The sequence below is a fragment of the Phodopus roborovskii genome, unplaced genomic scaffold, assembly GCF_943737965.1.
Source record: "Phodopus roborovskii unplaced genomic scaffold, PHOROB, whole genome shotgun sequence".
NCBI lineage: Eukaryota > Metazoa > Chordata > Mammalia > Rodentia > Cricetidae > Phodopus > Phodopus roborovskii.
Genome location: NW_026126558.1, coordinates 4,318,757 through 4,343,488, shown reverse-complemented (window position 1 = coordinate 4,343,488; position 24,732 = coordinate 4,318,757). Strand labels below are relative to the sequence as shown.

At 44.5% G+C, this 24,732-nt stretch overlaps 2 protein-coding genes across 14 annotated transcripts in view; one reads left to right on the top strand and one right to left on the bottom strand.

The window, feature by feature from the left end:
• Positions 1 to 6,225, bottom strand: part of Ttc13 (tetratricopeptide repeat domain 13) — a 54,854-nt gene extending 48,629 nt beyond the window's left edge. For 7 of the 13 annotated variants that reach the window (XM_051201658.1, XM_051201659.1, XM_051201667.1 and 4 more), the window contains exon 1: positions 5,941 to 6,193. In XM_051201658.1, coding sequence (XP_051057615.1) covers positions 5,941 to 6,178 — 238 coding nt within the window. In that variant the 5' untranslated portion in view covers positions 6,179 to 6,193. Of the gene's footprint in view, positions 1 to 5,940 lie in introns of all 13 variants that reach the window. The other 6 variants (XM_051201660.1, XM_051201661.1, XM_051201666.1 and 3 more) reach the window with 1 other exon arrangement.
• Positions 6,226 to 6,385: 160 nt separating this feature from the next.
• Positions 6,386 to 18,963, top strand: Arv1 (ARV1 homolog, fatty acid homeostasis modulator). The gene is made up of 6 exons (XM_051201683.1): positions 6,386 to 6,560; positions 9,177 to 9,296; positions 12,017 to 12,170; positions 14,958 to 15,182; positions 16,710 to 16,854; positions 18,649 to 18,963. Exons 1-5 carry the CDS (start codon positions 6,402 to 6,404, stop codon positions 16,850 to 16,852), a joined length of 801 nt encoding a protein of 266 aa, XP_051057640.1. The 5' UTR covers positions 6,386 to 6,401; the 3' UTR covers positions 16,853 to 16,854; positions 18,649 to 18,963.
• Positions 18,964 to 24,732: the final 5,769 nt, after the last annotated feature.

The following is a 24,732-nucleotide window of genomic DNA, read 5'->3' as shown; positions in this document are numbered from 1 at the left end:
ATTCCCAGCACTTGGGAGGCAGATGCAGGTGGGATCTCAGTGAGTTCAAGGTCAGCCTGGTCTACAAAATTAATTCCAGGATAGCCAGAACTGTTTGTTTGTTTTGAGATACAATCTTATATAACCCAGGCTGGCCTGCAACTTACTATAAAGCAAAGGCTGATTTTGGATTGAAACCTTCCTACCTCGGTCTTCCTAGTGAGATTACAAACCTAAGAACCTCTATGTCCAGATGAGTGCATTGAAAACAAAACAAAGCCACCTCAAAGCTACTGTAGAAGCTTTCCACTGCCAGTGACAAAGCAATCACATGATTAGATAAGGGTGTATTAGAATGAGGACCCACTCAGCCTCTCTGAAGAAATAGAATTTTTAAGAAAGCTTGAATGTGACCTGATCAAGTCAATACCAACCTTCACGGAAATAAAGGGCATCACATGTAAAGGGAGAAGCCTGAAGGGAAGAGACAGCTGCCCAGAAGAAGCAAACGTGGGTGGGGGGAGGACACAATTTAAGAGAAGGACAGGTGACAGGACAGACATAGACACAGGCCTGGCTGTAAAGGAGACCAAGGACAAATCAGCTGTTCAAAGCAATGTGTATTTTTGTTTATATATTTATTTTTGAGACAATGTCTATGTAGTCCTGGACAGTCTGGAACTCAGAGAGACCTACCTGCCTCTACCCCCCCCCCCCCCAGTATTGGAATTAAAGTCCTGTTCTGCCACTCCTGGCCACATGCACTCTGGGATACACTCCTTTAATCCCAGTATTCAGGAGTCAGAAACTGGGACCGGATGATCTCAGTTCCAGGCCATCCTGGTCTACAGAGTGAGTTCCAGGCCAGCCAAGGCTACACAGTGAGACTGTCTTAATCAAATAAATAACATGTGATTATACACCATATTACAGGTGCCAATGGAGGCCAGAAAAGGGTGTCATATCACCTAGAGTTGGAGTTTTGGGCAGTTGTGAGCCATCAAACCTGGGTACGGAAATGAAGTGGGGGTACTCTTCAAGAATAGCAAGTTCTTTCAACTGCTGAGCCATCATCTCTCCAGCCCAACCACTTGCATTTTAAAAAGTCAACTTCCCCATAATTCCAGTCACTGTCAGACATCAAGTGGATTAGAACTGTGGATCAGATCTAGGCAGTGACAGACAGATTCCTGCCCAGGAAGTAGAGCCCCTTGCACAACCTACACAAATAGTGACAAGCGGCCAAGCAGCCTTTACATGTGTTGGAGGTCCTGAGCAGAAGATGGACCCAGAGAGAAAGACCTACAGAGGGTCTGGGAAAGAACTCAAGCATGTCCGTCAACCTAAGTCCACTGCTCCATGCTGGTCCCAACTAAGATGATGCCACTTAAGATGTCATCCAAATAAGATGCCTTGTCACAACTATTACAGCATACTGACTGGGGTCCTTTCTGATCACACAAAGAGGTCCACTTGTTAAAAAAAAAAAAAAAAAAAAAAAAAAACTAGCTTTATAGTGTCAGGTACACTTCCTGCATATGTCAAGTTTTAGTAAAAAATTAACTGTCTCTCAAGACAAGGTGAGCCTAGCATAGCAGCATATTACACAAGGGAGATTCACCCAGGGCTGGCCCAAACACCTGAGAGGGCTTCCCCAAAAGCTCTAAAATGCCTGGACTTGTCTGAATACCTGAATACCTGCAGGGCTAGTAGGCTGCGTCCTTTGCCAATGCAGATGTGAAATCCCCTTATTAATGTGTCTGGTGGTTCCTGGACTTCCCAAAGGGAATATAGTTTATAGCAGGGCATGGGAGCACACCTTTAATCCCAGCACCTGGAAGAAAGAGGCAAGTGGATCTGTGTCCCAGGCCAGCTGGTCTACAGAGTGAGACCCTCCCCACCCCCCAAAAAAAGTAACAGTTACAACAGACACACTGTCTGCAAAGACTCTATCTACTCTCACAGGGCCCAAAGTAATCAATGCCATTTCTAGTTAAATCAAAAAACTTAATGACTTTCTGAAGGATGCTGTTCCCAAGGCAATGCCACAGTGGCCAGTCCCTATACACACAGGAAGAAGCACCTTGCCCTGGCCAACAGATGCAGGTCCACTGGCACTCAGTTCTGAGGAAGTATCCCCACCTCAGCACACTAACATTAAGGGCTTGCATAGCAAAACTTGCACACAAAACTTGGTTAACTTCCTCCAAGAACAAAAAAACAAAACAAAAAAGGAAGCTGTTCTCTTTCCATGCTTCCTTCCATTGACACTCCCCACACCTAAGCATAGTGAGCAAGATCAATTTCCTGTGTCCCACCCAAGAAACACACAGGCAAGCTAGGCCTTGCTGAGCCTGTCAGAACTAGAGCTGGGCTCATGGCTACCTCTTACTCTCACGGTAATCAGCCCCCAAGTTAGACAGATGGACACAAAGAACTATGGTAAAATAATCTCAGTTCTAAAGCTGAAATTTTTCTCCCCTTCCAGACAGAGTTTCTGTGAAACAGTCCTAGCTGTCCTGGAACTGGCTTTGTAGATCAGGCTCATCCTGAACTCAGAGATCCTCCTGCCTCTGTCTCCCAAGTGCTGGGAATAAAGGTATGCACACTACCACCACCTGGCCAAGGCTGACCTTTATATATATATATATATATATATATATATATATATATATATATATATACTCCTTTATTATGTGTGCAAGTATATGTGGTATGCATGTAGAGGTCAGAGGTCAACTATAAGTGTCAGTTCTCTCCTTCCACCATGTGGCTCCTGAGAAAGAACTCAAGTCCTGCTTGAGGTAAGCACCTTCACCCAGTGGGCTAGCTCACTGGCTCATTTCTAGGATTATTTATCACAACAAACTTAACATGCTTAAAGCTATAAGCTTTAAGTGCAGTGTACAACTGGATTGTGCTGGTCATCAACCAGATGGAGGTACTTTTTTGAAATCTACCATGAAGTCAGGACTGTCATCTAGAAACAGCCTAGGCTGTCACTTAAAACCTCACATAAGAGCTGAGATGTAGCTGAGTTAGTTAGTTTACTAGCACAAAGCTCCACCACTGCAAAAACATGTATCTCCAGCTCTCTATAGAGCAGAATATGACTTTAAATTCCTGATGCTTCTACCTCTACTTCCCAAGATGCTAGCTAGAATTATAGGTATGTGCCACCACATCTGGTGGTTTTGTTTTTGCAGTCTCAAAAGAAAAAAAAAAAAAAAAAAAAAAAAAAGGCAAAAGCCTCACCTTAGCTCATCACTACTGCAAAGAAAGAGAAACCAAATGCATTTGGAAATTACTAGAAATGCATGTGTTGAATTGGATTATTAACATGCAGTTTCTGATGTCTGTAAAGAACTCACAGATTATTAGCACTAATCAATGTCCCATTTGAATGATACACAATGCAGGTTTTTAGGAAAGAAATTCTTTAGCCAGTGAGCAAGTTTTAATTGACACAGACCCTAACTTACTAGATCCATAAAACGAAGGAGTCAGATGGAGATGTACCTAGGTTCTATTCAACAAGCTTAAGGTATAGAGCTTATTAGTAATGCTTATAGAAATTGTGCTAATATACAAAAAACTACTGAAAATATAACCCAAAGTTAAATTAATTCCAAACCTGGCTCTATTCCTTGCAGGGTAACCCTGCTTAGCTTTCTTGGCCTCAGTTTCTGCTTGGGTAAAATGGCAATAAACACTACTTAGTTCAGTGTCAACCAAAGGAACAGAATGTTTTGTATTATGTAACAGGAATAGGTAAGAGAATTGGGAAAAGGCTTTGTTCAGTATTTCCTCCCACACATATAAATTAAAAATAGAGCCACATGAAAAAGAATTTTTTTTTAACTTTTATTTTGAAAATAAAATTTTCAGATTTGATGGCTCAGGGAGCTGAGGCAGGAAAATTGTCACAAACTCAAGGGCAGTCTGAACTACATATTAAGTTCCAGGCCAAGCTAGCTTAAATTAGTGTACACCAGTCTCAAACAAAACAAAACAGAAAAAGAAAAAAAAAAAAAGCAAAAGCAAGTAATATACCAGATGGTTTCTTCTCTTTTGAAAGAGCAAGATTACTTTCTCAGGATGGCTCAGTGGTTAAGACCTACATTTGGTTCTCAGCAAACACAACCACCTGTAACTCCAGCTTCGGGTGATCTGATGCCCCCTTCTGGCCTCTGTGATCACCCACCCATACCTACCATCCACCAACAAAGACATGAGTAAATTTTTTTTTAATATTTTTTTTCATGGGGGAAAAGGATCATAAACATTGTTATATTCAGTAAGAAACATAAAAATGTACTGGCAGACAAAGCATCACTGTAGGCTGGGAAACGTAAACCCAAGGCAGAGACACATAGTATGCTTGTAGGTTTGAAGTTTAGGCTATTCCCTGGGACAAGCCAGGCCAGCCATTGCTGATAGACCCCTCCAGACTATGGGCTCTCAGGAGCCATTTGTAACTTCCACCACTGGGATCTCTGCAGTATGGGAACAAGTATGAGAAAGGCTCATCAGCTGCAGACAGAAAACCAAGCAGGCATCACTTGCACCTGAGAACTACTCTAAGAGATAGTTACATTGCTCTTTGCCCCAAGTCTACAGTCTGGTTTGATGTGGCAGGCAAATGATCATGCTACAATCAAAGGTGACCTCATGGTAGGGTCAGACCTACATAATTTGGGAGACCTGATCAGTTCTAGGCATCCTCAAAAGAAGACCACTGTGTTAGTGGTATTGAAGCAGGCTGTGACATGCTTATTTGCCTATCTTGAATTTGTCCCCAGTCTAGAACAGGTACCTAAGGAAGGCTTCACAGGGTCCAATATCCATTAAGTGTACAGGGTTGGGAGAAACAGACTGGGCTACAGAGAGACCCTTTCTCAAAAACAAAAAATGCAAAGCAACGACTGCCGGCAAAAGTATTCTTTGTTCTTCCTTCTACAGCTGAGACCTTAGGAGCTAGCATTTTCATCATGCCTCAGTTTTCCCTTCTGAGATGAGGAGCTGCCATCCAACAGGGTGGCTACTGCTTTTATGGTAAATTAATCCGCCAAACTAGCAAGGCTAAATGAGGAAAATAAAACCTCACATTCAAGTGAATAGAATCTCCTATTTACTGACAAATCCACAGTGAGGTAACTCCCTTGCTCAGATTCAGGAGGTGACATTAATAATGGTCATTCATTTCAATAAGTCCACATCCACCAGGCTATTGGCAGCCAAGGCTGGCCACAAAATAAGTCACAAAAGTCACACTCAGTAATTGAGACTTTATCCAAGAAGCCAGATGGTGCTCAAAGAAAATCAGATTAGGCTCATCTTGGGATTTTCATCTCAGCTAAGAAATTAGGTAGTGTGTGGGCAGGCATAAGGTGCTGAACATCAGTGGGGTGTCTTAAAAGTCAGCTGCTAGCAGATCTGGAAGACCCAGGCCTTTACCAAGACAAGTCATAGGGTAATCCACCGAGGGGAAGGGATGGTGGAGAGGGTACTGGTGGGTAAAAGATGCCCACTGTACAACTCAGGATGGAAAAAAGTATGTGTATTTTGCTCCAGAGTTGTCTTTCATGACTTATTCTACACTTCTACAGCATCTCACTTCAATGAATGAGCCTGAGCGGCTGGAAAGCACGCAAGATCCAGGCCTGAGGCTCTATCCTCGGGGGTACATTTGAGGGGCACCGGTAAGTGCTGATGTCACCCCGGAGATCCAACTGGTTTGCACCTCTCAGGGTTGGACTCCTAGGGTAAGGACTGAGACCAAGACACCCACCTGGGCAGGTGGAAAGGAAGTTGGACTTCCTGGCCCACGCCAGCAGGCACCCTCCAGGCGGGTCCGCGTCCCCACCGCCCGCCTGAGCCCATCCCCGCTCTCTCCATCTCCCAAATGCCTCCACGCTGGGCAGGGGCGGCCGCAGGGAGAGGGCAGCCCGGCCCACTCACCGCACTCCGGGTACTGGTCCGCCCAGTCCCCCGACTGCGGGCAGCCGCCGCCCGCCGAGGCCTCCTGCTGCTGCCGGTGCTGAAGCTCCTGCTTCAGCAAGGACAGCGGAGAGTAGTGCTCAGTAGCCCGCGCGCAGGCCAGCGCCCCCAGCAGCAGCAGCAGCAGCAGCGGAACCACCACCCCGGCGCACGAGCAGCCCCAGCAGCCGCAGCCACAACCGCGGCCGGCAGGTGCCATCTTCCTGCACGGCGCAAGCGCGGCCGTGCTCTGCCCGCCGCGGGCAGGTGGGCGCGGCGCACTGCCGCAATAACCCCCGGGAGTCGTAGTCCGCGCCCTCTCAGTCTCAAGCTTGTATCCAGCATCCAGACTACAACTCCCAGTAAACCTCTTGGCGTGCCTGTCCCCCGTCTGGTGCAGGCAACTTCCTCCACAGATCGGAAGTAGAAGCCCTAGAGAGGCCATGGGGACGGGAGGGCGTCGGGGGATGCGGTCCGGGAAGGGCACCGAGGGCGCAGCGACGGTTGCCTCTCCTTGCCTGTATCGCTGTATCGAATGCAACCGGGAGGCCCAGGAGCTGTTCCGGGACTACAGTCACGGCGTACTCAAGATAACCATCTGCGTGAGCGCGCTGGGGGCGGGGCCGGGGAGCAGAGAGGCGGGCGGACCCGAACGCCCCGCGGTTGGGGGCAAGGCGCGGGCTCTTGAGCACGTACAGGAGTAGTTCTTATGATGATGGGAAAGAGAAAGCGAGTTCATGAGACCTTAAGCGAGGCCACTGATTTTCTGAGACTTAACGACACTCAGGAGTGCTGACGCATTTATGTGACTTCAGCACTCTACTCGTCGTATGCCAGGCAGTTGGGGAAACCACGAATTCGACGCCAGCCTTGGTTACCTAGAGAGAACCTGTTTCAAACAAATGCATGAGTGATGGAGAGTGATGTGATTCAGTAGGGAAATAGGCATTGTAGCAGGAAGCGTGTCCTTTTCATATTGAGCCTGAGGAGATGGTGCTGTAGAGATTTCTTAGAAAACTGTTGCCTTTTCGGGGTACTTGTCAATTAAATAGTAAATGTACGGAATGGAACAATTTAAGCAAGCTAGAAAACATTCACTACAGCCAGGGATGATGTTTAGTTGGTAGGGTGCTTGCTTGGCAAGCATGAAACCTTACATTCTATCTTCAGCACTGCATAAACCCATGAGGCACGGTGGTATACACTATAATCCCTGCAATTGAGAGGCAGAGGTAGGAGGGCCATGTTCAAAGCTATGACCAGGTGTGTGAGTACTGGGAAGTGAACCCAAAATCCCTGCATGAACAGCAAGTGTTCTTAACTGCTGAGCTATTTCTCTAGTCCCCTACACAATGATTTTGAGGCTAGCCTGGCCCCGAGACCCTGCCTCAGTTTTGTTTTGTTTTTTTTATACTAAAAGTAGTGAATTTCCAGCTAGATTTTCTGCTCTGTGTGTGTGTGTGAGAGAGAGAGAGACAGAGAAAGGAAGGAGCTGTTTTCTTGTGTTCAAAGTAAAGGCAAGAGGAAAGAGTGGAGAGGAATACTGAGGGAAGAGCAAGCAGGTCCCACTGGTGGAGAAGGCCATCTGACTTAAGTGATCTCCCTATCTGTTGGGTACTGTGAAAGGATGGACAGCATACAGCATGCCACCTGGTACTAGAAGTAGCCTCTTTGGTTTCATTAGCATCATTTCATTGTACCAGTCTTCAGAAGGCATGGTGGCATGTTTTCTTGCCCTTCTAACCTGGAGATTAGAGAATAGTGGCTCCAGGTAATTAGCTTCTTGGAACCCTAGAAGTTCTGAGGAAGGAGAGCTCTTGTGATATTGTCACATCCCCTGCACTTCACTGGCATCTGGCTAACAAATGATGCTGAGCTCTGTGTTTCCTGGTGTTTGTCTTCCCCTTCTGCTTCCAAAAGTGGTCTACCTCCTAACCTTAAATTTGGGATGCTTTCTGAAAGTGGGATTTCTGCTATTGAAAGGCAGAGAACGGGACTTAGCAACTTAACTGGACTTGTTTTGTTTTGTTTTTAACAATAATGTTGCATCTTTGGGCTTGAACCTCATGCCTGAGGTGAGGAGGCAGGCTCCACATCCGTGACAAAGGAAGGGGAATCTGGGAAAAGAACCTTTGTCCTGAACTTCCCATAATCTGAAGAAATGTGAACCTCTGTGCCTCCATTTTGACAGATAGATTGACATTTGAGGGAATAGCACAACTACTGTTTGACCTGATAGCTGGAAAAGCATGTTATTTCTTACAGTGGCATACATGAAGTAGAGAATCTCTTCTAGGTGAAAGTGAATCTATTTTATTATTGAAGTACAGGCTTACCATTCTCCAATGCACTTAACTTTTCTTCTAGGTTTTGATGTAACTAATAGGTGATCCTGGTATGTTTGTGTGCCTGTTATTTCAGTTTCTATTTTATCCTGTCAGTCTTTCAGAATGTCCACTTTGGAAGCTGAGGGAGTCTTGATTTGGGTGACACATACCCAGGCTGCACAACCCAAGTTCATTCCCACAGCATAGCATGCTCCACTGTCTCTGTGGTATCAGAGAGAGAGAGAGAGAGAGAGAGAGAGAGAGAGAGAAACCTTTTTTTCCACCAGGTTCTTGATCTCATTGGAGAAAAGCCCAGGCATTGGATCACTGACATTGTACCTGACTTTCATTCAGCTGTAGCTCTCAGAAGCTGGGAGATAACTTTATTGAACACCTTCCTCCAAATCCTGAGCCACAGTCTATACCACAGCCTGTCAGCCAAAAAATGCAAAAATTTGCATTTTAAAAAAATCGTACAAACCCAAAGTGGAGTTGAAAGTAGGATCTTCTGAAGTACTCTTGGGCCTGCTGTGGGTCTTTAAATTCTTGTTTTCTGTTTTGTTTTGGTTTATGAGGCAGGATCTATCTATTCAGTGTATGCTGACCTCAAACTCAGGATCTTCCTGTCTCTGTGTCTTAAATGTTGGCATTACAGTTATGTGTTAACACACCTGTCTTTCTTTTTGGATTCTTGAATATAAATTTAAAGTATTAGTATTTCTAGCTAAAAGCTAATATTTAGTCATTGTGAACATTTTTAATCTGAGAATTTCAAATAGATGTTTATACATCTTGTCACTGGGAAAGTCTAAAACAGACTCCAATTTTCAAGTCCTTTAAAGTCAGAATGTGTTAACTTGTTTGCCCTTTGTTTTGCTTTTCTTTTTCCAGAAATCTTGCCAGAAACCAGTAGACAAATATATTGAGTATGATCCTGTTATTATCTTGATTAATGCCATTTTATGCAAAGCCCAGGCCTATAGGCATATTCTTTTCAACACTAAAATAAATGTAAGTTGAGATGGTTTAATTTTTTTTTTAATTCTGCATGTATGTTGATGGAGGAAGGATATGTACACTTGATTATAGATCATTGTGAAGCTGGAGTTGAAACTACGGGCAGTTGTGTGCCTCCTTTCATAGATGCTGGGAACACATATATGCAAAAGCAATACTCCCTCTTAACTGCCAAGCCCTCTCTCCAACCTCCAACCTTGTTTTCAAAATTTCCACATTACTTGATGCTTTTGCCTTAAAAGAAATAATAATGGTTTCAAGCAGAATTCAAGAATATATACTAATTCTAACTGGGGGATTTTTTTTCCCACTCATCATGTCTGGAAGTTTTCTAAAAGTAATAGGTACAAATGTAAAAGACTATGCAGTGCTTAGTGACTATGTTTGAGAATGTAGTCAAGCAAGAAGTAGACAACTGTAATCTGAATTGCCTGTCAAATGCTGATTTTGAGCAGAAAAACTAAACATATCTGGGTGGGTGTATAGTTATACCTCTCTGCTGGAACCTAATAGCTGAGAAGCAGTAGCTTCGGTTGGCCTTACAGGTTGAGTCCATTGGATGGGGAAGACATGTCAGTGAAAGGGTGGGACTGCTTAGTACATTGGGAAATGGGGAAAGGGAATGCCAGGGCTTAGCTGGCTTTCTGTTTTTACCTCTTTTCCAGGCCAGGGGCCCAGCCAGTGGAATAGTGCTGTCCACATTCAGTCTTCCCTCCTAGGTTAGTCCTGTTTGCAAACACCCATAAGTCAAATTGGAATTGTACCTTATTAATGCACTAGGTGTTTTTTTAATCTAATCAACTTAACAATTGAGCACATAAAGGAGACAAATATACCTAGATTTAAGAAGGAAACATTATAAGAAAACTGTTTTTAAAGACATGATTTAATGTGTTTACACTCTGCTGTTTAGAAAATGCAAGAGCCTGTTGGTGGTGCCCGTATCTTTAATCCTAATACTCGAGAGACAGAGGCAGGAAGATCTCTGAGTTTGAGGCCAGTCTGGTTTACAGAGCGAATTCCAGGATAACCAAGGCTACACAGAGAATCCCTGTCTTGAAAAACAAAGCAAAAAGAATTCAGTAAATGAATACCAATACCAAGTCAGAGAGCTACTAATATTTAAGGTTGGATTTTTCAAAATGTGCAGTTGACATACTGCACTGTAAATGGCTTAATAGTTTAGGTTGAATTGACAGGTAAAAATGTAAGACATCATTTAAATTTGAAACTTGGATTAATGGTGCATACTTTGTAGTATTCAATCTGTCCTGGTTATTGCATGGAATATACTTATGATAGATTAGTTGTTGTGAAACTAAAATTCAAATTTAACTGGATATGTGTTCATATTTGCTTAATCTGGCACCACTACATTTGGGCTGAAGCACACAGTGCAGTGGTCTGCCTCTCAAATAATAAAGCTTTAAAAAATTTTTATTTACTTTTATGTATGAGTGGTCTATCTGCATGTATGCCTATATGGCAGAAGAGGGCATCAGACACTACTATAGATGGTTGTGAGCCACCCTGTGGTTGCTGGGAATTGAACTCAGGACCTCTGGAAGACCAGCCAGTGGTCTTAACCACTGAGCCATCTCTCCAACCCAATCAAGGCCTTTTAAGTGACCAAAGTGCCCATTTTTAAACTTGCTCATCTGTTGAAAATTTCCTGAGTGGGGTACAGAAGACCAACTCAGCATTTTTGCAGATGGCACATACCTCTCCCCAGATGTTTCCAGAGTGCAACCAAAGGACCGGTGCCTGCTGAGGAGCCTCAGAATCTGAGACTGGATCAGGTCTCAGGTCAGGGTCACATACCTGCTTTCTTGTACCTACCATAAAGTACTGGAGAAAGCTCAGTTTGCAGTAAAGATAGATTGGGGAAAGGCCAATTCTTACCACTTAGTGTTTTCTACTTTGATAAAAATTTTAGGCTCTTAACAGCTTCCATCTTATTTCTACCATATGTGTGCTTTGTTTTAATTCCTTTTCAGAGTAATAGTTTATGTGGTGTCCTGACAGCTTTAGATTAACTGGGCATGGTAGTGCACACCTTTAATTCCAACAGTGGCAGGTGGTTCTAGGTCAGCCTGGTCTATAAAGTGAGTTTCAAGAAAGCCAGGGCTACACAGAGAAATCCTTTCTTGGAAAAAAGCAAACAAAAAACCCTTTAGATTAAATTCATTCTCTTCTGACTTTTTCCTTATGTCAGTCACATAAATGTTGTGTTTGGCTGTGTGTGAATGAGAGGTGAACTGTTAGGAGCAATTCTAGCTAGGGATGCACATTAGGGTCTCTCCAGGAATTTTGCAAAATACACCTCCCCAGGTTTTACTCCTTAAAAACTGACTCCAGACTGGGTCCTCTGATGGTCCAAGTTTGGAATTCCTAATAGGGTTCCAATAGACACTGCTATTAAGAACTTCTGACTTATATAACTAATGCAATTAACCAGTTAATAATGTTGGAAAATCCACATGGGGCATTCTCAGTACAACTACTGAGCAGAATGTGGTGCACATTTATAGTCTTAGTACTTGGAAGGCTGAGGCAGGAGGGCTGTCTGAAATTTCAGACTAGCCTTGGCTACATAGCAAGACCTTATCTCAAAAAACAGAATAGACCCTACAACTGCTTAGCTGCAGTGTGCCTGTTGGTGTGCAGTCAGCCAAATGCTTTACCTGACCAAGGACACTGTCTTTGACTGTCAGATCCATGGGAAACTCTGCATGTTTTGTTTGCTTTGTGAAGCATACCTGAGGTGGTGGCAGCTGCAAGACTCAAGCCAGAACACGGCTCCCGATGACTTGATCCGATATGCCAAGGAGTGGGACTTCTACAGAATGTTTGTGATTGCTTCTTTCGGTAAGCAGATGCTAACTAGCAGCTTGCTTCTCTGATGAAAGCTAAGACACTGGTAAGACAGTTAATATAGGACTGGAGACCACATCTTCAGCTCTGACACTAACCTGCCTGGGGAGTTTGTCTGAATCACTGTCTTGCTTTGCCTTAAATATATGGTAGAAAAAATAATAATAAAATATATTTATCACACTGGGCTATTTTGTAAAATAAACCGTTTTTAAGTTGTTATTATTGTCCACCTTGAAGATTGTGTCAGTTCTTCTGCTGAAAACACATTAATTATTGCTGGATATTTCCCTGTGTGTTAGGCTGGTTCATACAGATGTCTGACAGTAAATTTGCTGCTGGTGGGACTGTGTCCAAGGAATTTTACTCCTCCCCAAACTTACCTATGTATGGAAAGCGCCTTCCATTGAAATTGAAATCCATGGTTTTCTTGGGTCCAAATTGCATTGAGTTAATTTCTGTGACAACTTTATTCTTAGTTTCCATCCTTCTCTGCTTCAGAGGTCTTTGACTTAAGCCAGGCTCTGGCATACCAGCTGCTCTGTAGGCTGAGGCAGAAGGGTTGCTGGAATCCAGAAGCTTTGAGGCCAGTCTTAGCAACACAATGAGATACCATCTCAAAAATAAAATAAAAATAGCCCTTCAGCTAATCACAAGTCACTGTTTCAGGAATTCTCTGAGTATGATGCCTTGCACTTCATATTGTGGACCATTTGCCTACTTTTGACCTCTCTGTCTGCCCTCATCCCTACCCACCCTTGCATCTCATGGGTCTGCTCAGAACTCCCAGGTATCCAGATCTAACCTACCCTTTCTCCTGACCTCTAGACCCTATATCTACCTGCTTCTTACCAGCCCTACTGGACAGCTAATTAAGTTGCCATCTCTAAGCCTGGTCTTGCTTTGCCTCTGCTTACAGCCTCTCACTGCAGGTTGCCAAGATCAAACAAAGCCTTGGGTTCCTGCCTGAAACTTCTTTCTTTGGAGCCCTCAGTTCAGTCATTGAAAGCCTCATTCATTCTAACTTCAGGATAGTTCTACACCTGCTTCCCATTGCCTCCATATCTGGCTGGGACTTTATACAAGCTAGAATAACATGGCTCAGACCTGGTGCTGCACCCCAAGGTCTCTTCATACAAAATGCTCCCTTTCTGATAAATCCAGTGTCCATGTATGGATATGCATGTAGCTCTTTCTTGCTTTCTGAACACTGATGGTCTTTGCAGGAGAATAAATCCTTTCCTCCACATGGATCTCATTGTACCTCCTGCCACCACTCAGGCTCACTCCAACCCAGGTGCTTTAGGCATATTCAGTGAGCCTCCAGCTGATGGCCTTTGACCTGGCTTTTCCCTTTTCTCTGGAACTTTTCTGTGATGTCCCCATGTCTGACATCCTCGTGTCTCTGGGGTCTTGGCTTCAACCTCATCTTGGTGACACTTATCCTGACAACACTTCTACCTTCTCCATGACAGCCCTATTTCCTGTCCCACTGTGCTATGCCTCTCTCAAGGTACACACCATCTCACCTAGTGCAAATGTTGTCATTATTTTTAACTTATTCTTACTGATTTGCCTTTACCCACTTACATTATAGCCAATGAGTGTTTGGCCTATCATAACTGCTTAGTAGACATCTGTCTGAGTATCTAAATGAAGGGTTGCATGCAGGTGGACATACAGTCCAACCTGAGCATGTCCCATCAGACTGGGATTACTCATTCACTGTCTAATATTGCTGGCTTACTTAAGAACTATTCTGTATTCATTTTCAAAGGAAAAATAAACCACAAAACACATGTTCTCTCCTTCTGGGAGCTTAGAATCAAGGATGGATTGTGATTTGTTTACTTGGATTTATGACTATTTTCATAATACATATTTAGTCTGTATTTAAAATATAATTTGAACTTTGTTGCAACTTCAAAAATTTAATGTGTATGTGTATTGTCTGTCTAACTAAAACTTTAAATGCACAGGATTTATTACCATTTACATCTTATAGACAGTAATAGGAAAAACTACTCAAGGGGACTGTAGAGATAGCTCAGTGATTAAGAGCATGTAACTATCTGGCAGAGGACCAGAGTTTGGTCCCAACACCCACACTGGGTATCTCTAGCTACCTGTAACTCCAGCTTCAGGAGATCAGATGACTTCTAATGACCTCCACAGACCTGGTACTCATGTATATATACTCACACACAGACAGGCACAGATAATTAAAACTAAAGTAAACCTTAGGAGAAAAAAATGCTCAAGCATTTTACCCAACCCAAGAGCTAAAATATAGCATCATTTCAGGCTTTAAAGGAAAGCTTTCTCAGGATTGCTGGCTCACAGCTATAATCCCAGATAGGATCCCAGAACTGTTTTTGGTTTTGTTTTTTGTTGTTGTTGCTGTTATTGCCCTTGAACTCAAAGAGATCTGTCTGCATCTGCCTCCCAAGTGCTAGAATTAAAGATGAACACCACTGCCCCCCGGCTGACCCCAGAACTTTGGGGGTATAGTAAGGTCAGAACTCTGAGACCAATCTAGGTACCATAGCAAGGCACCCCACCCCCAGCCTCAAAAGAAAAGTAAAACCTATTCTGAAATGTTTTTCTTAAATCATGTCAGCAGGATTTAACAGAAAGGTTATGCATGTGTATAAAAGATAATGATAGTATTAAGGTGTTTCTTATGACATCAACTGAGTTTTGTGTTGAAATTAGCATTTTTTTGTTTTTCAAGGGTTAGATTTGGGTGAGACATCTGTATTTCTCTCATTTGCTCCATAGAACAAGCTGCCTTTTTTGCTGGCATTTTTGCTTTCCTGTGGGTAGAGCTACCCATGACAGCAAAAAAAAAGCCCAACTTTGTTTTACTACTGAAAGCACTGCTGTTGTCCAGCTATGGGAAGCTCCTGCTAATCCCAGCTGTCATCTGGGAACATGACTACACACCTTTGTGCCTCAGGCTCATTAAAGTGTTTGTCCTGACATCGAATTTCCAGGCAATCAGAGGTGAGTGTGTGCCTTTTTATTTGACATGTCAGCTTCCAGCCATTATGGAAGGCTAAAGTCCTGGCCCTGAAGCATCAGACTTGCTGAACGTGAGCTCTGCACAGACTCATGTTGGTCCTGAGTGTGTCTATAGAGCCCTACACACAGCAGACACTCAGGATCATTCAGTTCAGCCATATGGTGCTGCTTGACTTCAGAGCACATCATCCACACCATCTCTCCTGTGGGCTAGGTATCAGCCTTTGTTATCTCCACTTTATAAATGGTTTTAAGGGGCTGTGATGAGTGAATGGCTTGTCCAAAGTTACAAGACTGAACAGTTGTCTAGCCAAGAGAAAATGCTAAGTGCCTGCCTCCCATACGAAGATAGTCCCCGTCTGCCAGATGAGTCTTCACTTTTTAGGCACTATGAAAAGCACTGTTGTGAATGAAGCTACTGCCTGGACTTCTTGTCACAATGCTGTTTTTCCTGAACTATGATGTTGCAAATGCAAAGTCCTTTCTGTTAGTCTCTTTAAATCTTCAAGTTGAATGGTTGTGGTTGTTTTGATAGTCTCCCTATGTAGACCAGGCTGCCCTTAAACTCATTGCATTCCATCTATATGAACCTTCCAAGTGCTGGGATTACAGGCAAGGACCACGACATCCAGCTTTATTTTCCCTTTATTACATCATTGGCTTCTGCCTTTTTGCTTGAAAAAAACTTAATGCTTGTGTTAGAAGCAGAGACATTGTTATAGGACATGTAGAGCAGGGTGAGTTTCCTCAAATCAGCTTCATGCAGCAATGTTGGGGGATATTATTTTAAGGTGTATTACTTTTGTTAATGTTGCATTTGTTTAACTCTGTGAAGCTGTGTTCCTGTGCCTGTCTGAAACACCTGATGGTCTAATAAATAACTGGATGACCAGTAGTGGGGCAGGAGAGAGAAATGGGTGGGACTGGCAGGCAAAGAGGATAAATATGAGGATAACTCTGGGGAAAAGGATCTGGGAAAGAGAAGGAAAGGAGGAGAACTTCAGGGATCAGCCACCCAGCTACACAGCCAGACATGGAGGAAGAAGGAAAGGAAAGGCCGGGCGTTGGTGGTGCACTTGGGAGGCAGAGCCAGGCAGATTTCTGTGAGTTGGAGACCACCTGGTCTACAAGAGCTAGTTCTAGGACAGCCTCCAAAGCCATAGAGAAACCCTGTCTTGAAAAAAAAAAAAAAACAAAAGAAGGAAAGGAAAGGTGTACAGGAAGAATAGAGAAAGATAAAAGCCTCAAGGCCAAAGATAGATGGGATAATTTAAGAAAAAGCTGGCAAGAAACAAGCCAAGCTAAGGCCAGGCACTCATAACTAAGACTAAGACTCCAGATTTATTTGGGAGCTGAGTGGCAGGTCCTCCAAAAAGTCCATCCAAAAACCAAAAGAGTAAAACATCACACAACACAGCAATTTCCAGTTCTCAGCACCATGTAGCACACAAGCACTGCTCTCTTGTCTCGGCAGTTCCTAGAGGACATCGTGCTACCTTTGTTTTCTAGTGACTCTGAACACCAATCGCAGGCTCACTCTGCTGGCTGTGCTGAGCGGCTTGTTGCTGGAGAGCGTCATGGTCTACTTCTTCCAGAGGATGGAGTGGGATGTGGGCAGCGACTGTGCAGTCTACAAATCTCAGGACTTCTGAAGGTACTGGAAACATCTAGTCTCTCTTGAAATAGCTTTTCCTGGGAGATGTGAATAATCTCATCTACTTATTTCACATGAGGCACCAACAACAAGCTAAAGAAATGGTTCCATCCAAGTCTAGTCCTGTGAATTGGGATTACTGACAGGAACATGGCAATTTGCTAGGCAGCTGTACCACCAAGGAAAGTCTCCTCCTAGGGAGGGGGAGGCTCTTGTGAACCTCTCCCCATAAGTGAATGTTAATAGGCCTATCTCAACATGAGTAATCATAGCTGCTGAGAGTTGAGGACAGTGGCTGTGTCATGCCTAGAGGTCAGCATTCCATGAAAATCCACCAGACAATGGGTCCTCTTCTGCTAGATGGCAGGGTAGTGTGGCTGAGGTGCTACATATGACCTCTCCCCTGGCTTCCCTCTGCTTCAGGCTGTCTTGTCTTCCAGGAGGACTGGATGCTGGGCTCCCTGTGTCCTTCCCTTGTCTCCTATTATTTCTCCCCACCTGTCCCCAGCTCTTTCTGGCCCTTGCTGGGCTTACAGAATCTGATTCCATCCATCCATAGATAGCTGGCTGCTGCCTTTACAGCTGTTCCTCTCCTTCCCTCTTAACTCCTGTCTCCCAGTCTCTTCCCCTCCAGATTCCAATCCCTCTACTTCTGACTTATTCTGCATCTCTCGACCACACATGGACCCTGAAGGAAGCTGCTGAGTGATTCTCTGCCAGGCCCTTGAGATACTTATGCTTCCTGCCTTCCACTTTGCCTGCTGAGCCCTGTGTCTACACCAGGTTCCATTCTTGAGTGGGTGGTCTCTGCTGGTCACATGATCTCAGCAGGATTCAGTGGCCTCAAATGAGAACTCTCCTGCCTGTGGACCTGAGCCCTCCCCGCTTCCCTTCAGCCAGTCCCCCTGTGTGGAGAGTGCAGTAGCTATAGGCTCCTTCAGTTTGTTCTTCATTGGAAAGCCCTCTTCTGTCATCCATGCTATTCCTTTCTTCTCTTGTCTTGTTATCTGCTGTGTGCAGCTCCCTTTGGGACTGTTTCTGACTTGCCGGCCCCATTTCTCCACATGAGGATGTGCTTTGAGCCCCCTCATCTTCCTTCTGTCACTGCTAGACCTGTGCTCCCTCCGTCATGTGTGTATCCAGCTCTATTTTGGACATTCTGTCTGAGCTACTGCTTTCCCTGCCTCCCCCTTTGTGAACAGCCCTTTCCATGCCCTGGTCCACAGTCCTAAACGTCACAGGGGCTACTATATCTATGCACCTCAAGAGGTGGGCCTACTCCTCCCAGATCCCTCTTCTCTGCCCAGCTGGGTCCATCCAATGCCTGATACTTGGTGAATGTAAGAGTGTGGTCCTCCATCCCATGTGCCCACATGCCAGCTGCTACTGGTTTCTACATTCTTCTACAGAATGCCACATTCACTCCTGAGAAGAGACACCTCTCCACACTCCATCCTGGCTCTTCTACCCAGTTGGCACCTCACAGCAGCTGCCTTCCAAATTCTACCCTAGGCTACCCAGGGCTGTGTGTTCCCTCCGTGCTTCTGTGTATCTGGCTGTCTGCTGTAATTTATAGGCAGAAAAGTCAGCTCGTGAGTCTTCAGAACCCACTACAGAGCCAATGGCCTGCTTTGTTATCTTGTACTTTGTTCTGTCTGTGTCTCCTTGAAATTACACCAGGAGAGACCCTGCCTCAGACTTCCTGTGTCCTCCATGGCTGCCAGCCAGCCTTGGAAGCAAGTCTTCTATAGTGATCAGAACAGGCCTTTCAAAGTCTTCCTCTGTTGTCTGCAGCTTTATTCTTCACTCTCTGTGCCAAGACCAGCTACCTCAAAAGGGAAGGCACAAGAGAAACCAAGGTTCCTGCTTTCTGTGACTGAAGTCAAGCCTGGGGATTTCTGAACTCACCCATCCATCCCCAGGAAGATCTGAACCACCCAGACACAAGGCTAAGAGCACTACAGTGACACACAGGCAGGCACCGTGGTTCCATCAGCTCCATTTCCTTGGTGTGTTTATGTCCTATAAATATTACATTGCTGGCTTAAGTCATATGTTGCGTTTTTCTGACAGAAGCACTTTCAGAATAAATCAATTTTTATACATTTCCGATTCAGTAACTATGGTCATCTTTTGAATTGCCTGAGCTAGAAATAACCAATTTTCTTAGTTATTTTTCTATTGCTGTGATAAAACACCACAACTAAGGTACTTTATAAAGGAAAGTGTTTAATTAATTTATGGTTTCAGAGGGTTAGAATCCATGATGGCAGAGAGAAGTAACAGCTGAGAATTTACATCTTAATCCACAAGCAGGAGGCACAGTGAGTACTGGGAATCACAGGAGTCTTTGGAAACCTCAAAGCCTACCCCCAGTGACACACCCTCCTCCAACAAGGCCACACCTTTGAATTCTTCAAAGGTAAAGAGTACGGTTTTTCCACCCGCCGCCTGGTCTTGTCCTGCCACCGCGCTAGCCCCAATTAACACACAGAGACTCTGTATTTGATATTATGCTGTTGGCCAGGTGCTAGCTCTGTCTTAATTATTAACCCATTTCTATGTATTTCCACGTGGTCTTACCAAGAGCGGAGGAATGGCAGTTCTGTTCTCTCCAGGCTCTCTATCCTGACTCCTCCTTACTCCTTCCTCTTTCCTCCTTGTCTCCTAGTCCCTCCTATCTTGCTTTCCTATTGGCCAACAGTGCTTTATTATTAACCAGTATGAGAAGCATATATACATAATGGCATCTCCCATCACAAACAGTTCAACCAACTGTTGCATGGTAGAGCATTCCTTTAATCCCAGCACTCAGGAGAAGAGGCAAGTAGATCTCTATGAGTTCAAGACCAGTTTGGTCTACAGAGTTTCAGGAACTATTACATAGAGAAACACTGTCTCAGAAAACCTGGGTGGATGGGTGGGTGGATGGATGGATGGATGGATGGATGGATGGATGGATGGATGGATGGATGGATTGATTGATGGATTGATTATGGGGACTATTCTCATTCTAACTGGGGAAAAAAAAAAAAAAAACCTAAATGGTACAACCCAGAGGTGAACTATATCCCACACTCCCCGCAAAAAAGCTATTGCTGAAAATAGTTGTAGCAGTAGCTCCGTCCCATCTCTTTAATCCCCTTCCGGTTTTAGACAAGTTTCAGTGTCTCATCCATACCAGTCTTCAAATATCTGAGCTCAGCATCTTCGCCTGCCTCTGTCTTCTGAGTACTGAGAGTGGTACTCAAAGAACTTTACACAAGAATTTAGAGTCAGGTGTGTGGTACACGCTGTAATCCCAGCTACTCCAGCCTGAGGTAAGAGAGTAAGTTCCAGGCCAGCTTAGGCAGCACAGTGAGGTTAAGGTTAGTTTGAGAAATTTAGCAAGACCCTGCCTCAAAATAGAAAGGGCTAGGATGTAGCTTAGTGCTAGACACTTGCCTAACATGCGTGAATCTCCTATGGGCTAACCAAAGAAGAGGTGAGAGCTGTCAGTGTGAGAGGGGCTTTCCCTACACTCAACTATACTGTCAGCTAACAGCCCCCAATGTTTTTCAGCATTTTTAATGAAAACCTTGAAAGACAAATATGTTGGAAAGTCTTAGTAAAAATGCACACCTGTACTAGACTACAGTTGTTAGCTTCATTTTGCTCTGACCTTTTGTTTGGTCTGTTTTAGTTTGTTCATTGGTTTCAGGTTTTTACAGTCCTGGGTACAGGGACTTGCATGTGATTTACTAAAACAAACATTTGGTGAGATGACCCAGAGGATAAAGGTCCTGCTGCAGAGCCTGACCATCAGAGTCCCATCCTCAAGACCCACATATTGGAAAGAGAAAACCAGCTTCCGCAAGTTGTTAACACACCAAATATTAATGGGAGAAAGGAAGGAAGTGGGGGGAGGGAGGAAGCAAGCAAGGAAGGAAAGGAGGGAGGGAGGAAGGAAGCAAGGAAGGTAGACAGGCACATGCACTCCAGAAAAACCTGCCTCGTGACCACAAAGATAAACAGGCTGAAGCCAAGAGTTACATTCCCTGTAATCCCAGCACTCAGGAGGCTGAGGCAGGAGGATGGAAAGTTTGAAGTTAGCCTGGGCCACATAGAATGACCCTGTCGCAGAGGAAGAAACAAGAGCCCACTGCTAGCTCTTGTTTTCAATGCCAAGAGAGACCACGCTGCTCATGAGTGCTGCAGACAGCACAGCCTGTGGGACAAGTGCTCTTTGATACCAGTGTCTGGAGTGCTTTGGACCAAACTGGGGAGGCAGCATAGCACACAGGGGCCCATGAGAGGGCATTTTTAGACATCTGCAAGGCTGCATTAATCAGATAATGTTGAAACCACAGAATTGCTAATGGGATTGCATAGTCACACAAGAGAAGTGACAAGATCAAGGTCCCTTGTTCTTGGTCTGATGGGCAGCCTCTAACTGTAGCCTGGTGATGGTCTCTTGTGGTCCGTATTTCTTTGTTAAGAAAGAACAGTTTACTGTTCTTCAAATACAGTGCGGGGAGGGGAGACCAGAAGTTTTGATAAGTAGAGAAACCAGGTGGCTGGAGCCAGGTTCAGTGTACGTCTGTGTGTGCCTGAAGGAAGCAGTGAGGAAAGGGAGTGAACGTTTTGCTGGGACCCTTGACAGTAGTTACCAGTGCGACTCATGCCTACCCTCACCTGCCATCACAGTGAGAAAACATTGTGAAGGGAAGTGTTCTAGCTGAAAGTTTAATGCTGGCTTCTGAAGCATCAACAAAGGAAGAGCACCAAAGCCAGAACCTGGGACGTGAAATAGGATCCGACCTGCCTACTCCCATTTAATAAATGGCTGCATGTCCTATTGAGTTGTGCCAGGCAGTTTTAAGGGTGTTACAGTTATGGCTTATTAATTCCCCATAATGACCAGAAGAAACCTGATGACCTCAATGGCTCTCAGGAAGGTGAAGACAGTGTTGGGTTAAATGTTGGCTGATGATGAGCTATCAGAGAAAGATGCCCAGGGATCTATACCAAGTGCCTGCAGATAGGAAGCTTGGGACATGCTCATTCCTGCATAAGGAAGGTAGGCAGGGAACCTAAGCAGTTTTGTGTGTGTGTTCCCCAAGCTGTGCACCCCCTGGGGGTACTAAGGGAGAACACACTGCTGTAGGGACAGGTGCTGTGCACACTCCCTGGCTTATAACTGGCCAGCATCTCTCTAGTCTCCATCCAAACAGGTGTTCCTCTACTCTCCTTATGAGATACCACTGGTGGCATTACCCATCTAGGTAATACAAAGTAGTCCCATTTCAAGGTTATTAATTAGCTCTATAAAGGCCCTCTCCACACATGCTTCAGATACAAACTCCTGGGGTTCTACTTTCAGGCAACATTGGGAAGCTGTTTCTCACCTTTGCTAAACACCCAGGTGATGGGCTGTGCCCATCCACTTTGGCTCTCTGCCAAAGTGAGCAGGGTTTTCCCCCATGGGTGTAAGGGCAGTGCACAAAACTATAATACCTCAGCCAGTGAGCTTCAAGGCCGGCGGTGCAGGGTGTACTCCATTCTAACCAAGGGGGCAGATCCAAATGTTAAAACCTCCACCTTCGGACAGCTGAGACTGGAGGAGGAGTGGCATGAGTCTAAGGCTAGCCTGTGAGTGAGTGAGTGAGTGAGTGAGTGAGTGAGTGAGTGGTGAGTGAGTGAGTGAGACCTTGCTCAAAATCCCAAACAAGAAAGCAAGTGAAATGGTTTCTACTGCAACTGTCTCTGCACTTCCCAGAGGACACCTTGTGAGGACACACTTGGCAGGAAACAGGCAAGTTCCTGCTGTCTGCACTCTCCCCCCATCCCCTCTCCCTGTTTTGATTGGAGTCAAGGTCAGAGCTGCCTTAAGTACCCTAAAACAAACAAGATGTCTTCCCCACAGTGTGGCCATTTTCCAAAGTGGCTTCATTTTATCTGACCTGCCTTTGTCCTGACTTGTCACACACTTTTAAAAAATAAACAAAATGCACTAAAAGCAATTTTATTGTGTCAAGTGAATTTTTTTTAAGGCAACTGTAGGTAATTTGGGGGGGAATAAAGGTAGTTGTAGATAATCCCAGGTTGTTTACAATGGAGAGGTACATGGTGGGATGTGCCTTTACTGACCTATTCCTCCCATCTGCCAGTGGGCTCGGACCCTCCATCATCTAAGATTGAGATTTGGGGTGGGGCACTGCTGCTGGAGCTCTTCCCAACGCTCTCTAAGAGACCTCAATGCAATCAGGGCTGAAAGCAGCAGACCTAGGGTTTATCTCATAGCTAAGCTGGACTTAGCCTTGAAGTAGGGCTGTTTACAATTTCTTGTCCTGTCTGAACCATTCTGCCATGGGTTGGTAGCAACTCACCGATCCCCCCCCCTTTGACTACTGCCAACAGAGATGCTGAACAGGGGCTCTTGTCTTACTCTGTCTAACCTAGTTCCTTATAGCAGACAGGTTAATGCTTATGTAATTAAATGCAGCCTGTCCTGTGTTGGCTTTCTGCTGCTGTGGTAAAACCTCTCACATTCTATACACTCTTTCACCTCCAAGACCAGACCAGGGGACCAAATGTAGCTGGGACAGAATTCCACATAGCTGGGAGGGCTTTATAGAAAGGAATCTCAGGGAGGAGGATCGCTAGACCCCTGAGGGACTGGCAATAGGTCTGATCTCCAGGATTTGATGGTATAGCTGCTCTGATCAAGATGACATTGGCTGTTGTACCTTGCGGGGACAGTGTGCTGGTTAATTTGTCAACACAAGCTTGAGTCATCTTGGAAGAGGGAAAGTCAGTTGAGAATTTTTTCCATCAGGCTGGCCTGTAGGCATATCTGGGGTGCTTCTTGATTGATGATTGATGTGGGAGGGCCCAGCCCTGTTTGAGGTGAGTAGATACCTTAACTCCCCAGGGAAAGTTCATACAATTGTTAAATTGTACTTCCCCGTGCTCACCTCAAGAGGGCATGTTTGAGCAGACTGCTCACTAAAAGAGAACCAAAGAACCTGGCATTCTCCAAGAAAAAAGGTGAAATCTTGGTGTAAATGTGTCCTGGTACCAATGAAATGACTGTCCAAACTTAACAGAAAAATAAATCTATCTTTTTTGGGTTTTTTTGTTTTAGGTTTTTTGTTTTTCAAGGAGGGGTTTCTCTGTAGTTTTGGAGCTTATCCTGGAACTTGCTTTTTATAGAACAGGCTGGCCTGGAACTCACAAAGATCCACCTCCATCTGCCTCCCAAGTGCTGGGATTAAAGGCATGTACCACCACTGCCTGGCATAAATCTATCTACTATAATTCATCTAATAGCCAAAAAAAGTCCTAAACTTCTTTCAATGTTTGTTATATTGAACCACGTGCAGGTTGTAAATAAGTCTGAACTCAGAATATAATTTTTGTTTTGTTTGAGAAAGGATAGCCCAGAATGGCCCTAAACTGTCTGGGTAATCAAGGAAGACCTTAAACTTCTGATTCTCCTGCCTCTCTCTCAGTCCTGGGATTACAGGCATACACCACCATGCCCAGTTGACTTACACTAAGGTCAAATCCCAGGCTTCATACATGGTAGGGACTCACTGGACCCACTGAGCCACATCCCCAGACCCCCAAGCAAAATGATACATTGCAAGAGACAGTTGGGTATTTTATACATATTTAACCTACAGTGTGAAATTCTCATACATAATGTGTTTTAATAAATATATTAAGGCTTCGGGTAACTGCTGTTTGGAAAGATTGCTTTCTAACACTGAAGTTCACAGAGTCTGTAACCATAAACAGTCACCGTCTTATGATGAGTAATACAAATCTTAGCTGGTCTCATGTTTTCTTCTCTCTATTCAATGTATATTCATTCATTTTTTTTCTCTCTACCTA

Excerpts from the sequence above, each read along its gene's own strand:
- Arv1 (XM_051201683.1), top strand. The coding sequence starts at position 6,402 with ATGGGGACGGGAGGGCGTCGGGGGATGCGGTCCGGGAAGGGCACCGAG. Across the intron at positions 9,297-12,016 it reads TTTTCAACACTAAAATAAAT|ATCCATGGGAAACTCTGCAT; the intron begins GTAAGTTGAGAT and ends TTTGACTGTCAG. Across the intron at positions 15,183-16,709 it reads GAATTTCCAGGCAATCAGAG|TGACTCTGAACACCAATCGC; the intron begins GTGAGTGTGTGC and ends TTTGTTTTCTAG.